Here is an 18,298-nt window from a genome sequence, read left to right as displayed (position 1 = left end):
TCTGCCAAGTCAACAGCAGCTACACTTTTTTTACTTGCCATTTTACTCTTCATATTGCTTATAATTGAAATGCTGTCCACAATTATATGGTGCCCCACCAATCTCACTTTGTGATATCTTACCTTATCCCAATCTGATGTCATTTGCTTTTCTTTTAATTTTTTTTTTTTTTTATGTAAAAGGAAAAACTATACCACCCACCGAACAATTTAGGTCTCTATAAAAATATATTAAACTTAAAACTCTGCGTTATGTAAATAAACAATTTCAATAATAATTTACTTTTAGCATTATGTGTCATTGGGTAATCATAAATAGAAAATTGCCATTTTAAAAAAAATAAGGGCCACCCACTGGGATTGTAGAATTCACGGTGCACACAAACATAACAAAAAAGGTAGGTCACATGAGCCAATTAACAGACAGAATTCTCTCTTTGGCTTCCACAATTCTTCCAGCTACAGTTAGAGTTGTAGTATTTCTGGTCAGGTGATCTGAGGCAGCACAGAGACCATCATAAAATGGTGGTTCAAGACAAGAGATGTAAAAGGGCAATATTTACTGTACTTAAATACATTTCAGTTTGGTGAGATTCTTTAATATGCCACTTAATTTGATATAAACGATCTGTTGCTTTAGTATTTATTTTGGAGGTATAGTTTTTCTTTAAAATAACTGCTTTTTTCCCTTTTCTCAATTTTCTATTGCAGGGTATTTTCTGGCGTTTTTTTACCGCCGCAAATGACAGGCAACAAACAGCACCATGTGTCACTGGCCTTATAGTTTGTGCACATTAATATTATCAGTAGAGGAAAGCAAAGAAACCATTTAGGGATTGCTGACATTCATTAGATGTTGGTATTAACCACCACAGATAAAATCCCCTAGCATTAAAGGAGAAAACTGTTGGGGGGGGCAGCTACCTAGGGTAGTCGGTAGGGTTTTTGTTCTTATTGGGGTTTTCCTTGAAGGTGTTCCCCACTATCTAGTGAGTTTTGTTTTGTGGTAAATGTGCAGACATATGGCCACTTAAAGGAGAACTAAACCCCCCTCATCTTATAGCACCCGATTCACCTCCCCGCTTTCTCCCTGCATAGTCCACTATTTATAAAAAGTGTTGCAGAAAGTTGCAAAGACCACCCCATGCAGAGTAGCACAGTGTAGCTCATGGGTGCCATCTTCGTTATGTCACAACACATTTGCTAAAGGACCGCCATTTTCACGCATGCGCAGTTGGAGCTCCTTGCTATACGCGTCTACTGCACATGTGCAGGAACAATTAGTAAATAGCCGAAGGGAATTAGAGCACCTGAAGATGGCGCCCGTGAGCGATTAATGTGAACACAAATTAAATAGATATGTTCTGAAGAATCCCATTGTATTCTACACAGCTTATCTGTTTTCTGCTCTGTATCCTCTGCCTTTTTCTCCTTTTTCAGCTTTGAACGACTGTGCCTATGGCTACACAGAACACAAGTAATTTTGGTTCAAATACATAATATGAAAACAATTACAAATGGTCTTAGAATATAGGAGGCACAGTGGGATCACACCACTGTAATGCTGGGGTCCCAAGTTTAACGTTAGCCAGGGCACTAACTGCAAAAGTTTGTATGTTCTCCCTGTGTATTCGCAAGTTTCCGCCAGGTAGTTTCTTTTCACACTCCCAAAAACATACAAGCCAAATAAACATTGTTGAATGTGTTAAGAACCTTAAATTGTAAGCTCCTCTGGGGCAGAGACTGATGTTAAATCTCGTAAAGCACTGCAGAAGAGCATCAGCACTAACACGCTGAACAGGAAAATTAATAAATGCCAGCTGCTAGGTGAAACAGTCCTACTAGAATTTCATGAAGCTGGAAAAAAAAAAAAAAAAAACTTTTGGCACCTTTCAATGAGGTTTAACATACATATCCTTCGTATGCGATCCTTATCAATATCGAATTTTCAGCAGCTTGAAATAGGCTGAAGAAAATGTACAGGATCCATTATCCAGAAACTTGTTATCCAAAAAGCTACGAGTTACGGAAAGGTAGTCTCCCATAAACGATCAAATAATACAGATTTTTTTTTATATATTTTTTTTTAAATTGATTTCAGTTTTCTGTTGTAATAATAAAACAGGCGCTTGTACCAAGATATAATTAATCCTTATTGGAGGCAAAACAAGCCTATTTGGTTTATTTAATGTTTACACAATTTTCTAGTAGATTTAGGGTAAGGCCACACTGGGCGTTTTGGGAAAATTTGGTCACCTGGCGACTAATCGCCTCGTCTTTGCGGCGACCAAATCTCCTCAAACGCCTTCCCTCACTATGCGCCGGCTAAAATGAAAAATCACAAGTGGCAATTCGTTTTCCGAATTCGCCTGAAGTTTCCTTGTGAGGCAACTTTGGAAACCAAACCGCCGCGTGTGATTAGCGCCAGCAATTTTTAATTTTAGTCAGCACAGAGTGAGGGAAGGTGTTTTTGGGGAGATTGGTTGCCGCAAAGACGAGGCGATTAGTCGCCAGGCGTCCAAATCTCCCCAAAACGCCCAGTGTGGCCTTACCCTTAAGGTATGAAGATCCAAAGTATGGAAAGATCTGTTATCCAGTAAACCCCTGGTCCGATACCTGTACTTCATTTCACCGAACAGTCATTGTGGCACCAAGAATAGCTTGGAAAATCTTGGACTTTTTTTTTTCCCAGCTGTTCTCTGCAATATTTTGGGCTTCTGTGCCAGCCTAAGGCAACCACAGCCCTTTAGCCGTAAAGATCTGTGTCTCCAAAGATGCCCCAGTAGCTCCCCATCATCTTTTCTGCTGATTCACTGCCCATGTTCTGTGCTGCTGTCCCTTACTGAGCTTAGGGACCCACTCACACACACACTATACAGTACACAGAATATAAATGTCACAATATAAGGCTGATTAGTAATTAATATGATAATCACTACATGGCAGCACAGAAGCCAGTGCAACTAGCATCAGAATTTAATAATCAGCCCTGCAGCATCAACTTATATTACAGACAAACCATTTTCTGCAGGATAATTTGTGACGACCTCTAAGCTTAGCTTCTCAACAGCTGCTCAGAGCCCACTGAGCATGTAAGTGTCGCAGACACTTTCCAAGATGGTGACCCCATGTGACAAGTTTGAAGTCCTGGATCATTGCTGCTATTGAGAAGCTGAAACATTAGGGACTAGGGCATTATCCATATTAATTTTTAAGGTTTAGTTCTCCTTTAACACCCATACCAAGACAGACAACACTAAATATTTTGCTTCACAGGGTCTTCAGACAGGGGTCATGAAAACAGAGGTTTAATGCCAGCAAGTGTGTAGAACAAAGCATTTGGCTACACTGCAGAGTTATTGCAATGATTCTATGTAAAAGTACAGCCCTAGCCAGAATCCATACCCTACAAGGTAATGGTACTATGCATTCTCTACAGCAGATAATAATTCAGGATGGGGCAAATATAGGGCAGAAAATGCACACTTAAAATTCACCCACTCCAGTGACAATGGATATACAATATGTGGAAGTGCTTTAGTTTCAGGTGTACCCATCTAGCTTAACTCTCCTTGTTATGGAACAGCAACATCAAAGAAATTAAATTGTATTAAAGTAATAAAAATATAATGCAGTGTTCTCTTGCACTGGTAAAACTGCTGTTTGCGCTTCAGAAAACATTACTATTGTTTATATAAATAAGCTGCTATGTAGCCACGGGGGCAGCTATTCTATGGAGAAAAGTCTCAAACAACACAGCAGATAGCAGATAAGCTCTGTAGAACATAATGTTATCGGTTATCCACTATTTATCCTGTACCATATAGCCTTTTTTCAATTTCTGTCATTGCTAAACAGCAGCTTGTTTACCATACATAAACTATATCTTAGTTTGGATCAAGTACAAGTTACGGTTTTAGAGAAAAAGCAAATTTTTTTTTTTTTTTTTAATGTGGATAAAATGGAGTCTATGGGAGATGGCCTTTCTATAATTCTGAACTTTCTGGATAACTGTTTTCCGCATGATGGATCCCTTATTTGTATAATAAATATAATTTACTGTTGCTATGCATTGGTAAAAGTTTGCTTTAGAAGGACTAATATAGTTCATGTAATAGGCTACTGCGTAGCCATGGGGGCAGTCATTGTAGTTTAAAGGCCACCTGTTGGGCAAAAATATTATCCCCAACTAAAGGTGTGGACTAATAGAGCTGGCACTCTGGTTGGTGGGGGGTGGTAAGTTTATTTTTTATTTTAAATTGCCCCTCGCACCGGGAGGGAGATCCCAGTGCAAGCGGCCATATCCGTCAAGAGTGCTTGCAAAAACACTGGGGGTCATTTATCAACACTGGGCAAATTTGCCCATGGGCAGTAACCCATGGTAACCAATCAAATTGCTGCATTCATTGTTCTGCTTGCAGCTGGTTTCAAAAAGCTAATCACTGATTGGTTGCTATAGGTAACTGCCCATGGACAAATTTGCCCAGTGTTGATAAATGAGCCCCACTGACTTCACAAACATGGGCATAATGCACAAGTTGCGACACTAGCTTATTATGTGCATGTGTGTGCCCCAACATGGCCGCTCATGCCGGGAGCTCCCTCCAGGTTTAGGTAGCCTAGCTCTTGCCAATAGCCGGCAAGATGGCATGCCTCATGGGGAAACTTTGGACAACTTCAGAAATCCTTAGCGTTTTTTATGCCATCCTGTCGGCGATTTGTATTGTTGCCAGTGGCATGGCAAGTTGAGCAGATTTGTCGATGAGCAACTAATTTCCCTGTCTGCCACCATCCTTAATGGTCAGGGCAAATCGGCGACAAATCGCCTCTTCATGGCGACCAATATCCCCAAACTGCCTATCGCCATCTTCCTTCCCATGTTTTGATGCCGAAATCCACTACATGTGCCTGCACCTGGGCCAACATAATAGTCCAGATGCAGGCAAGGGAGAAAAATCAGCGGTGCAGGGGCAGATTCTCAGCCTGCATTTTTCCACAGGCCAAATAAGCCTCTGTCCACCAGTAGCATAAGTCTGGGAGTCGTTATCCATACATTTCCATACAGTTGAGTACTACAGAGACACAAACATGAAGAAAAAACCTAAAACCCTCATTTGCAGATCTCTCGATTACTTCTGTCTCCCAAAATAAATTCTCTCTCAAAACTTTGAGCACTAAAAAGCCTGACATTCCAACCACATGCACCCACAGAATATCAGATTGCAATTGCCTCCAATGTTGAAACCTTCAAACCCCAATTTGTTACCTGAAAAGAAAATTTAAAACCAAAAATGCAAACACTTCCATTTCATGTACTTTTTGGTGGGCTAACAAATCTTAACCTACCACCACCATATTTGAGTTGAAGAAAATGTCAAGAGGCATAATTTACTGGGATCTGTTTTTGGTCTATAAACCTATATAGCAACAAGAGATGTCTCAGTAGGATAGGGAATCATTGCATTAAAGATACTGACACCAGAAATTAAACTTTTTTTTACATCTATCATAATATTGTCTTTGCATGCTATTTATAATTTTGCCATAAAAGTATTTATAGATACTTTTACATTACTCATCTGATCCCCCATGTTCCTTTCTGAGGGGGCTGCAATATTTGAGCTTCAGCGGTCCTTTACGCATTAGAAACTCTGACAGGTTGAGAAGGGACAGGCAAAACAATCAGGTTTAGGAACTTCAAGTAACAATTACTTACAAAAGCAGCCCTATCAGTGAACATGAGCTACAGGCAACTTTTGCTGTATATTAATATTTTGAATACTAATTTTTTAGTGTCAGTATCACTTTAAGTATGTAATCGTTTATAGCAATCACACCAACTGTAATGCAGAGATCCAACACAAGCTAAAAACCCCTTTACCCATACATAAATCATGGCTATATTCTTCCAAAGTGCATTTAAAGCAACAGTAACAAAAAATTAAAGCAATAAAAATATTTATGCAGTATTGCCCTGCACTGGTAAACCTGGTGTGTTTGCTTCAGAAACACTACTATTGTTTATATAAATAAGCTGCTGTGTAGCAATGGCGGCAGCCATTCAAAAGAGAAAAGGCAATGGTTACACAGCATATAGCAGATAAGCTCTGTAGAACATAATAGTATTATCTGTTATCCACTATTTCACCTGTGCCATATAGCCTTTTTTCAATTTCCACCATTGCTACACAGCAGCTTGTTTATATAAACTATAGTAGTGTTTCTGAAGCAAACAGAGCATTTTTAAGTAATTACAATATGATGTTCTGGTGCCCTGCACTGGTAAAATTGATGTGCTTGCTTCTGAAATACTGCTAAAATTTATTATAGCAGAGCTTATCTGTTATCCGTTATGTAAACCTGCACCTTTTATTCTTTTACAGCTTTGAATGGCTGCACAGGAGCTTGTTTATATAAACTATAGTATTCTACCTGAAGTAAACACACAGCGCTTACCAATGCAGAGCAGCAATACATTATATTTTAATTACTTCAAAAAGACTAATTTTTGGTGTTGCTGTTCGTTTAAACACCATCCCCATAAGTATTCACAAGCCCAAGATGGTCCCCTATGTACTACCTCACAAGAAACCTAAAGTGCCTTGGCTAAAAGTGGTCACTCACACTGATACAGACCTTTAGCAAAACACTATCCTCACATCCTTCAAAAGCCCCGATTACCATAGAACAAAAATTAATTCAAACAACAGCGGACAAGCTTCTCCCCACATATACTAAAATGCACAAAGTTTGATCCAGAGCAGTAACCCATAGCAACCAATAAGACGTTTGCTTTAACACAGTTGACTAGGAAATACCTAACTGGTTGCTAAAGGTAAAAACAGCAAACCTTGCACCTTACCATTACACAAGCCCCTTATGTGTGATAGTAAGAGGCGCAATCATGAAAAGGAAATTGACAATTAAATGCCAAATTGCCACCCCTTGCATCCTCCCCTGAAACGTCATCCCTTTTTAAACCAGTATACTATCATAGCACTGCATTCACTTAAAGTTCACCCTGCTCATGAAAGTTAAACGATGAATGTGCATAGGTACATGTAATACAACCTATATGAGCAAAGTGCATCATAAAATACATACTCCTGTTTGCAAAATTGTAATTGCAATAAAATTCTAGAAATAAATTAGTAAAGACTAGTGATGTGCGGGCCGGCCCAATACCCGATAGTTTGGCCGACCTCGCACCCCCCTTTCTGGGTTGTGGGCTCTTCTGCCTGCTCTCCCCACCCGCGACCTTACAATGCATGCTTCCGACTTCAATTTTTATAGAAGCGCGCCTGCTCACCCTGCCCCTTTTGTGATGTCATCAGCAGGGCGGGTCGGCGCTGGTCCAAGATAGGCTCGGGTGGAGAGAGGGCAGATATCGGGCGTGTTGGGAAAAAACCGACACGCATATCACTAGTACGGAAATCAATTTTCCATTAAAAAAAAAAAAAAATGTGTCATTGCTGGGAGAAAATCTATAGAAAAGACTATAGAAAAGGTGGCCGTAGACATAACATTGCGAACTTTCCAAGAAAGATCGTTCTTTCAGTAGAGCTGAATTGCCAGTTATACAGGTAGAAACAATAGAATTCTACCTGTATCTGACAATTCAGCACTAACAATGGCCGATGTTTGGGTGCCTCCAAAGGCACCCAATCAAAACTTTCTGTGCTGACCGATATCAAAGTCTTCTGCTGATATCGGTCGGCTCTTTTCCCACCATACATGCGTCGAATATTGTACAAAAATTTGTTTTGTACGATATTATCTGTGCATCTATGGCCACCTTAAGTATGCACAGTAGCCAATCCCAGACATGGATGCTTCACAGCCTGTATTCAAATGCAGGCCAAGAAATTGATGATCCAAGCAACATTTATACATGCAGACAAATGGAGGAATTACAATACAAAAGCTTGAGTAAATTGTGAGAAATGGGTTTAAAAAAATGGTATAAAATCCAATGGAAATGTATAATGTAAGTGGTATAATGATGCATATGGGCCACAACCCCAGAAGCACGGTGTCAAATATGGCCATTGAGGCCCAACACTTGCCCACAATAACAAAACAAAAATAAATGCTTCCATTTCCAAGCATCAGGTCTGTAAACGTATATTACTGATGAGTGTGCACAAACAAGGAACAAAAAGTAAAGGGTAAAAAATATGCTATTTTGGAGAACAAATTAAATACCAGGAATGAAACAGCAAATATATATGTCCCTCCACCACTACACTTAAATTGGTGGCTCATCTTTAAGTTAACTTTTAGTATGTTATAAAATGCCTAATTCTATGCATCTTTTCAATTGGTCTTAATTATTTATAGTTTTTCAAATTGCCTTCTGACTCTTTTCAGCTTTCAAAAAGGGGGGTCTCTGGCCTGCATCTACAAAACAAATGCTGTGTAAGGCTACTAATGTATTGTTACTTTTTATTACTCATCTTTAAATTCACACCTCTCCTGTTCATATTCCAGTCTATTATTCAAATAAATGCATGGTTGCTTGGGTAATTTGGACCCTAGAAACTGGATTGCTGAAACTACAAACTGGAGAGCTGCTGTATAAAAAGCTAAATAACAAAAACCACAAATAAAAGCCAATTTCAAATTGTCTCAAAATATCACTCTACAGCATACTAAAAGTTAATTTCAAATGTAAACATAAATCAGGGTTTATATAAAGGCATACCTGTCACCCATGTTGGTTATGTAGGCTCTGTGAAGATGGTGGCTTTGACCAAGTTGAAAGTAAGAAAAACAGTGGCAAAGCAAGTAATGGGCGCTCTATTTGTAAAAATAAACCTAGCTATCTAGTAGATCAAGGGGTAAATAATATGCCAACTTCTTGAAGAAATGGTTTTCCTTGTCCTTTAATTTAATGTGAGTTAGAGGAAAAGTACATCCACTTAAGCGTTACCTACCCATTTTCAGCAACTGGCAACCTTTTAGGATTATTTCTCATGTGTACACTTGAAAATATAAGTCACATATTTGAATGCCAACCAGAGCAGATGTGTACAGGTATTGGACCTGGGGTTTTCTGGATAACTGATCTTTCCGTAGGTTGGACCGTCATACCTTACGCAAGGCATGTCCAAACTGCAGCCCGGGGGACAATTGCGGCCCATTTTCAAATTTTCAGCGGCCCTCAGCCTCCATCATAAAATTAATAATAATGAGGCCCCCCAGCACAGTACGATCAGGAATCCTATAGCAAAAATATTTGGGCACATTAGTGAATTGATCTGCCACTTGGTCTATAGAGACGCGCCGCTCTCACATTCTTCTTTAGGGCTCAAGGTGTCAATAGACGTACGGACATGCCAGTACAGTAAACTAAAGAAGTATGGCGTCACTACGTTCCAGTGTCTATTGCTAACACCTTCAGCACACAGACAGCAGTATAGACCAGGTTGCAGATCATTTTACCAATGTGCCCCAATATTGCTACGATTACTTGATTCCTGTAATTTAATGATAATGGTTCAAAGAATGTCGGGCTGGTCGGCCCCCACACATTTTCACCTCACCAAATCTGGCCCTCACTGCAAAAAGTTTGGGCACCCCTGCCTTAAGTCTAGAAAATCGTGTAAACATATAATAAACGCAATAGGCTGGTTTTGCTTCCAATAAGGAATAATTATCTTAGTTGGATCAAGTACAAGGTACCGTTTTATTATTACAGAGAAAAAGGAAATCATTTTTAAAAATGTGGGTTGACTATTATGGAGACACTAATTCAGAAGTTTCATAATTCAGAGCATTCTGGAGAATGGGTTTTAGGATAATGGATCCCATACCTGTTCCTGAATTGTGCATAGGGGAAAAACTTGTTTGCACAACCATATGTGAAGCAATTGTTCCAATTTTAAAGTTTTAAGAGCAGGACAAAAGGAGTATTCATGATGGATATACATCTCCAACAGACTCCAAACAAAGTAAATCACTCTCTACCACCCTGCATAAGGCTATGGACGAGCCACATTTTGGAACGGGTTCAAAGATAAAATTAGTAATAATAATTTTAAAAAAAGATTTATGTCATGTACAACTAGTCACATACTACTTATAAAAAATCAGAACTGTTGCATTCTGAATGGGATATGGACAAATGCAAATAATTTGTAATGGCTGCAAACACAGAATATCTTGATGCAATATAAATGAGAATAAAAAATTTATATAATTACTTATATACTCATTTAGCACATGTTCTTCAGTAAAAGCGAACCCAATTTAGTCAGATTATTATCCTAACTACAGACATAAATCCCATAGCTGCGGCATTGTTCTACTGGAATTAAATACTGCTCTACCACACTACCCCTAGTACCTTTTTCTAGGTGCCAGTCCCAATCTTTAATCTTAAAGCATTTCCAAAAACTTAAATTAGAACCACCTATATAATGAACAGACATTAAGGCAGTGGTCCCCAACCAGTGACTAGGGATCAATGTTCCCTCTAACTCTTTCTTGGATGTGTGTGGAAAAAGATTGTGTTCACATTTTAAAAACACTGTTCTCAGGTCAGAATAAATAAAAACTTTTGGGCTTCCACGCAAAATTCTTTGTGCACACCACAATGTGTTGCTTGTTCTGGCCTCAAAATGTGTGTGCACGCACTAGTGCATACCTTTAAGGGAAGATGCTTGGTAGCAACATGTTGCTCACCAACACCTTTCCCAACAATAAGCAGATGCCTTTTTTTGAATTTATGGTTTGGAGGAAAGTTTTGGTTGCCATTTTTTGCCACCACTAGGAACATTTTTCATGCCCATGTTGCTCCCCAACTCTTAAGATTTGAATGTGGCTCATGGGTAATAAATTTTAGGAATAATTGTATAAGTTATCACCTAAACAAACAAATACAGCCATTTTGGATACATGCTAAAAGCCATGATGGCAGCTTATTGGTCAATTTGTGCAACATGTTAAAATACATTGCGCGCATTTGCAATATAGTGCGCATGCGTGAAGTTCGCGCGCAGAAGCGCATAAAGCGTGAAGAAACGGGCAGAAAGGGGAACCGGACTTGGGGTAAGCGACAGAGGAGTTACGTGCCTGGCGCCCTTCCAGCTTTGCGCCCTAGGCACGTGCCTGCTCTGTCTACCCCTAGTTCCGGCCCTGGAGGTGGTTATTTGACAACACTCGATGTTTAATGCAAATTTTTGGCATGGTCTGTTTTGTATTAGCCACAGACAATGTTTGTATTATGCACTCACTCCACCAATTTTACAACTAATATACGTTAAAAACTTTTTAACGCCCCTTAATTTATTCTCTGTTTTTACAAACTTCTGCATTACAGGATTTCATGCGATTCTTGTTTCTAAATTACTTGTCTGTTATTATGACCATAACAGAGGAAAGTCATCTATCGGGCATGCTGTAAGCTCTTTTGGGCAGCGCCCACTTCACCTTTTATATTGGTTACAGGTTGCTATGTATGTAATGCTTTAAGTTCTTTGTATACAGCGCTGCAGAATATGGTTCTAAAAAAAACAAAACAAAACAGAATAATAAACATCACCTACTAATAAATACAATTCTAAAACTGCAATAGAAATGAATAGAAATTGAGCACGTTTTTAAAATGTGTTGAGCTGGAATTTCAGACTTTGATAAAAACACCCCTAAAACAAGCAATAATCATGCAGAAAATTAAAAAACATGTGCCTTTTGCTGAGCTGGCAGTCAGTTCTTCAGTCAGTTCCTGGATGCAAAATAAAAAAGGCAAACATACAACGGTATCTGGACAACTGTCCACGTGCGCATGGACAATAAAAGTCTTGACTACTTAATGTAAAAAACAATTGGGCCAGCACATTTAAAGAACTAAACAGTGAAGTTAAAAAAAACCCTACCCTACATAGACCCCCCTGCCTCCTCCGCCCCTAGCCTAGCTGCTACCCTGGGCAAATGCAACCAAGTCTTTACTTACACCTCCATGCAGATTCTGTCCAGTGGAGAACGGGACCAGTGTATCGGCGCATGCGCAGTTGGAGAAATTTCCTTTTTAGCGACAACTGTGCATGCGCCGAAACTCACGAAAATTGCAGAAGCACCGGTCTAATTCTGAAGTTACCGAAGCAGCTGAAGATGGCGCCCTGAACTCCGCTGGACAGAATCTGCACAGAGGGGTAAGTAAAGACTTTGGGGCATTTGGCCGGGGTAGCAGCTAGGCTGGGGGGGGGGTCTATGTAGGGTAGGGTTTTTTTTAACTTTAGGGTTTAGTTCTCCTTTAAGGGTTTTACCACCAAATGTGAATTCTATATAATGAAAAACTTGCTATGGAAATGTTACAACTCATGGGGGTATATTTATCAAAGAGTGAAGTTCGAGATAACCACAGTCCGCTAAAATAGCACCTCTCCATTAATTTCTATGGGATTTTTAAAGGCATATATATCAAAGGGTGAAAATTCACCCATTGATAAATACGCCTTTCAAAATCCCATAGAAATTAATAGAGAGAGGAGATATTTCACTCTAGAGGACTGTAGTGATCTCCAACTTCACTTTTTGATAAATATACCCAATGGTGTGTATGGGTATGGCGGATGGAAGTTGTAGCTTCAGGTCTGCAACTGAAAGTGAGCACAAACAATTGCACAGATCATGTGAAAACATTACTGTATATGTCCATACCACTGTACAAACATGAACCAGGCATGCAATAAATCATTCAATTTGTATATGTGGACAAATGCATATTATGTTCAGTTATTTTAGCCCTTATTGTCCATTTACAAATCAGATTGGAAGATATGGCATTTAACCAAATATTAAATCCTAATTTAAATACGAGATTGAGAAAAATAATTGCACCATGTGTGAATAAAACAAGAAATCTGTCAGGTGACTGTTCTACCGTGGACTATTTTTTCTACAAAAACACACTTGTGTACATAGATCTAGGAATGAAAATAATGCACTGCCAATCTTTCAGTTATATAGAGGTTAAAAGAGACATCTTTCTAGAGATTTCTTAATCTTGAAACAAGTTTAGTTTTTAAAGATTAGATCAGATTAGGCACCCTGCAACAAATCTACATAGACCGCCTGCCTGGCCTTCCCGCCGGCTAAAATGTAAATCGTCGGCGGGACTGCACTCCTCGTGAAGCAATTTCGGGATACTTTCGGGAGACTTCGGAAAACGAATTGCTCAGAGTGCCATCCTTTACATTTTAGCAGGCGGGAAGGCAGTTTGGGGAGATTAGTCGCCCCAAAAAAGGAGATGTGTCGCCGGGTGACTAACCTCCACGAATCTGCCTGTGAATCCACGAATCTGACAAATCTCCACGAATCTGACCCTAAAGCAGCTTTGGGAGTGGAGGTCATTGACCCTCTAAACTGTTCTAAGTTGATACATTTCTTATCTTATTTCCTGCTGAGCTGAATGCCTGGGTTTCATTACAGGCAGCTGTTAGAATTGATACAATAGTTGCCAATACTCCACAGATACTGCTGGGAAATGTATCAACGAAGTAACAAATTGTAACAGTTCAGAATCTGCACCTGAATTACTGAAATGGCAGACTCAAACAGCAGAGACATTAAACTTTAATCTTAAATTTTGGAAAAAAACAGTAAAAAATAAAATTAATGAGTCTTTATTTCTGGCGAACAATTGGAAAAACGTGTTTGGAAGGGGAACGACCCCTTCAAGTACATTTTAACCTGAAGTTATAAAGTACTAGATACCTGGGTCAAGGAACACTTGCATGCATGGGCTTTAGATATAGCCCAGGATCCTATCTAATAACTCCGCTTAAGGGTAAGGACACATGGGCAGATTCGGGGAGATTAGTTGCCCTGGCGACAAATCGCTTCTTCTGGGCGACAATCTCCCCAAACTGCCTTCCCGCTGGATATAATGAAAAATTGCCAGGGGAAGGCAATTGCAGTGCTTCTTTATCTGAAGTTGCATCATGAGGAAACTTCGGAAAACAAAGTGCCGTGAGTGCCATCCCGCTGGCGATTTTTCGTTATAGCCGGCAGGAAGGCAGTTCGGGAAGAGTGTCGCCCCGAAGAAGAGGCGATTTGACACCCGGCAAATAGTCTCCCTGAATCTGCCCATCTGTCTTTACCCTAAAATTTTCTTTTAAAATCAGATGTTTAGTTATGCAAAAGCTTGACATAAAGATGATGCTTTGTGTGAGAATATCTGTAGAAATAAGTCAAATCGACTGGACTTGCTGTATTTTTCTGGACAATAAAAACACAGCAAGTCCAGTTGTTTCAACTTATTTCTACAGATATACCATGACCTGAAGGAAAGAGAATCTTCACAAACACTGTGTGAGAAGTCAGCATAAACCTCAGTGACAAAGTACAAGCCATCATGGAAGATTATGGATTGGTTGTCTCCAAAAGTGCACAGAGGAAGACACTATTCCTAAAATGTGCCTAATGTACATACTGAGACCTACTTCACCCAATGCCTTCAAGGAACATCTCAAGACAATTACCAAAATAACAGCAATGTTTCTTTATGTATATTTACACGTCACTCACATAAAATTCCCCTCATTTAAGTATGAGAGTCCACCAATAAGTGTCAGTCATCAAGTCCCTCGGCCCAAGTCTTAGCACAAAGATACCAGCTAGTCTGTAACAAAGCTTTCACCTCAGCACCATTTGTAAGCAAGTATATTGGTGTATTTATGAGAGGAGGTACAACGAGCTCACACAATGGCACAGCCCCAGTTTCAGGAGCAGAGATGGGCAGTGTGGAGAAGTTACAGCCAGGGCACATTTGCCTCCACACAATCGGTCAACCCCCGTAGGTCCCCAGCACGCGCGCATGTATTCACATCACTGTCCCCAAGCAAGTCTAACATTGTTACCGCTTGTCGCTGCCCTTACAATAAAAATACCAGATATAAACTTTTTTTTATGGAAACATGACAATATCTATTATGCGGCCCTCATGCTGTTGTACAACTAGCAGACCCTCGCCAGGGAATTTGGGAGTTAGTTTACAAAGAGTTGGACAGCCGTAGGATGGATACCAATTTCGGGCCTAAGATGTTCCCGTCCGCCTTCTTTTACGACACTTATCAATGCCCTACTTTGCTACTTGTGCCAGTTTTTGTCCTATTCTTAACACCCGGCCAATACCCCAATGTGCTTGTGCCCTCGACAGAATTTTACCTGCGGTGTCCTGGGCAGTCCTTGAACGCTGCTTCCCGGACTGCCCGGGGGATGCACTCCCCTTTGGCCCGCGGCCCAGCCGGCTGTATAACCTTCGGCTCCTTTGTGTTGATCCGTGTAGTCTCCCCCCGGGTAGACCGGATATCCCCGCCCGGGGCTGGGCGCTGTCAGCAACTGGTTGAGTGTAGGGGTCGCAGCTGCTGGTTGCGGTGGTCCGAATCGAGGTGGAGGGGGAGCGTAGGCCGGAGCCGGCGGCTTGCCTGTGGAGACTGGCGGGCGAGGCGGGGGGTAGCCCGGTGGGTAGGCCCGGTTAGGGTAGGCCGGGTACGAGTTATAGGCATCGGTAGGAGGAGGATAGTCCAAGCCAGGGCCGGGCTGAAAAACGCCTCTCGGGTACGGAGAGAAGCCGAACCCGCCAGGCGAGTGGGATGAGGCGGAGGAGGCCGCAGGCGGATCCCCAGGCTCCTGGTGTGAAGAGGCCGGCACTGCTCGTGTCCCATTGGACGCTTCCGTTGAGTCCGTTTCGTTTGAAGCAGTGACCGGAGCCTCTTGCTGCGACTCGTTCGGTGGAGGAGGGGGATCCCCGGGACTCTTTTTTAGGTCGGAGCCGGCAGCGGGCGGGGTTCCCCCCAAACTAGGGCCGGAGGCCGGGGCCACCTGGGCGGCCATGGAGGACAGAGAAAAGGACGGGGATAGAGGAGGCCTCCCCTCCCGGGGTGTCGGGTTTGGTTCAGACAGGAGGGGAGGGGGGATCCGCTTAGTCGGACACGAGGCGGTAGAGAGTAGGAGGAGAGGCCATTTTACCGAGAGAGGAGGAGGAGGAGGGACAGGCCGCAAAGCGCGGAGCTGGAGTCTGGGACTGGGGGTGGTACAGGCCGCAAGACCCGGGCACTGGAGCACACGTTAGGAACCGGGATAGCTGCTTCCTACACTGGGTCGAGGCACAGAAAAAAAAATCGTGGACTGGGCCAGATAACATGGACCGGGGGTAAAGCCTGGGTACTGGATCACTCACACCGTGATACAAGCTGCAAACCCCCCCGGAACTGGAATACAGACAGGAACTGGAGCTGGATCACATTGACCGGGCACAAGGGGAGATAAAGCTAGGGGACTGGAGTACAACCCGGAGCTGGGTGGCTGTCACTCAAATCAAATATAGTACAATCAAAAACCCGGGACTGGATCAAAAGGATATGCTAGGTCAGAGATAGATCCCAGGCATCAGGACAAGTGGAGCAAAGCCCGGAGTTAAATCATTCACACAGGGAGGGGGTTGCAAGACCAGGAGATTGGATTTTTTTTCTCACAGAGCTGAACGCCGAAGGAAGTAAAATCAGGAGCTGGAAGTCGTGTATATGGGTTGGGTGAGATAATAAAACCCGAAGTGAATTATGGACTGGAAGATCAGTTCCATGAGTATAGTAAAGCCCGGAATGTGGAATCAATTAACTGAACGCATAGAAAACCAAGGGCCAGACTAGACCCTTTATCTCCCATAGGCTTACAAAGAACGAGAGGACAGTCAGAATAAGACCCGGATCTGGGAGAATGACCCGGAGCTCATTTGTTTTCCATAGGCTTGCAAGGAGAGGTCAGGCAGTAAGACCCAGGGCGGAGCGCGGGATGCTGAATGCTAAACGTCACGTGATGTCAAAAGGCCTGCCCGCAGCGCTTCTACGTCACGAGGCGTGTGCGTCCGGTACTGAGCTCATTGTGCTGAGATGCAACGTGCTGGTCACGTGTGTGTGCGCACGCATGTAACATAGTCACACACTAGCATACATGTAAACATGGCTGGCATTGGTGCCGCACTTGGCATGTCATAGCGCTTTACAATGCTAATTGTATTCTAAGCCGTTTTGCGATAGGCCATATGTAGCATTTCTACTTTCTCTCATTATAATTTGATTTTAGCTAGGTTAGATCGCAGAACACACGATCATGAATTCGACTGTCGAACTAATATTCTGGTAACAAAACGTACTGGCTGCCTATATTTTTTATGTTTCCACACACTTAACTGCACATCAATCAAAAGTAATGCGTATCCCTAAAATTGTGCATTACATATACGCATATGAGTCCCACGCTATAGTGCTCTGGCCTCCCTCTCTCTACAAGTATGCAAGCTCATCAACCCGCTCAGTCAGCGAGCAGCACAAAGGATAGGCTGGAGCGCTGGTATGGGGGAGGGGGGCTTTTTATCAGCTTGTTTTCTAGCCTCAGTCCGGATCCAAGCTCCAGACTCAGGATCCTGTTGTGACCATGGTAGCCCATAATGCTTTGCGGTTGGGAGGGAGGGGGCGCGCGCAATGGATGACGGGCCAAGTAAAATGGTGGGGGTGGTGGTATGAGGCTGGAGACAAAGGAGGGAGGAAACCAGACCAAGTTATATACAAGCAACACAGTTTTGCACGTTGTAAATAGATAATTTGTTCAGCTATGAACATACGTGACATAGGTACTAGAACAGTAACTTTATATTCATATATACATACACACACACAAGTGTGTTGATTAAACATTTACCCTTTGTGTCCCCATACACGTGCACTTTGTGTGTGTTTACATATACCCAGCAGCAGCAGAATGTGGGTAGCACTACTAACATGTCACATAAGCAGTGGACACAGCACCACCTAGAGATTATCACAAACAAGTTACCTTCATGTTGAGATTTTCAGCAAGGCATTTGCATAAAGAAGTACATTTGCCGCTTATTTTGTTTTTTTGGTAACGCAGACAATACATCACCAGCCCCCCAAAGATTACAATACTTAGAATATTGTCCTTTATTTTTTAGTGTATCCATGGTGTTTACATCAATATTAAAAAAATCATTTTAGGACAAATCAAGTTTCGAGAGTAAAATGTATCTTTTTTTTTTCAGCCATAATATTACTAGGATTACCAATTGGCCGGTATTTTACAGGCCTGGCCGGTAGAAAGGATGGCTGATTCCAAATGTTATTGATAGGGAAAAACGATAAATGTACAGTATAGGAAGGCGGGTATTTTTTTCCGGAAAAGGTGGCAACCCTAAATAATACATGATGTGTCTCGTTTTACATCTTAAGATATTTTATGGGTAGGGTTGCCACACATTTTCTGGGAAAATATACCGG

General features: G+C 41.6%; 1 protein-coding gene across 2 annotated transcripts in view; it reads right to left on the bottom strand.

The window, feature by feature from the left end:
* The window catches only part of LOC108708921 (AT-rich interactive domain-containing protein 1A), a 43,319-nt gene extending 26,416 nt beyond the window's left edge, over nt 1-16,903 (bottom strand). Inside the window, exon 1 of one of the 2 annotated variants that reach the window (XM_041583911.1) lies at nt 15,171-16,903. In XM_041583911.1, coding sequence (XP_041439845.1) covers nt 15,171-15,839 — 669 coding nt within the window. In that variant the 5' untranslated portion in view covers nt 15,840-16,903. The remainder of the gene's footprint in view (nt 1-15,170) is intronic. The other variant, XM_018248578.2, reaches the window with a different exon arrangement.
* Between the last annotated feature and the right edge of the window lie 1,395 nt (nt 16,904-18,298).

Source organism: Xenopus laevis, chromosome 2S (assembly GCF_017654675.1).
Source record: "Xenopus laevis strain J_2021 chromosome 2S, Xenopus_laevis_v10.1, whole genome shotgun sequence".
Lineage (NCBI taxonomy): Eukaryota > Metazoa > Chordata > Amphibia > Anura > Pipidae > Xenopus > Xenopus laevis.
The sequence above is the reverse complement of the archived record's forward strand: the minus strand, read 5'-3'. Positions and strand labels throughout refer to the sequence as shown.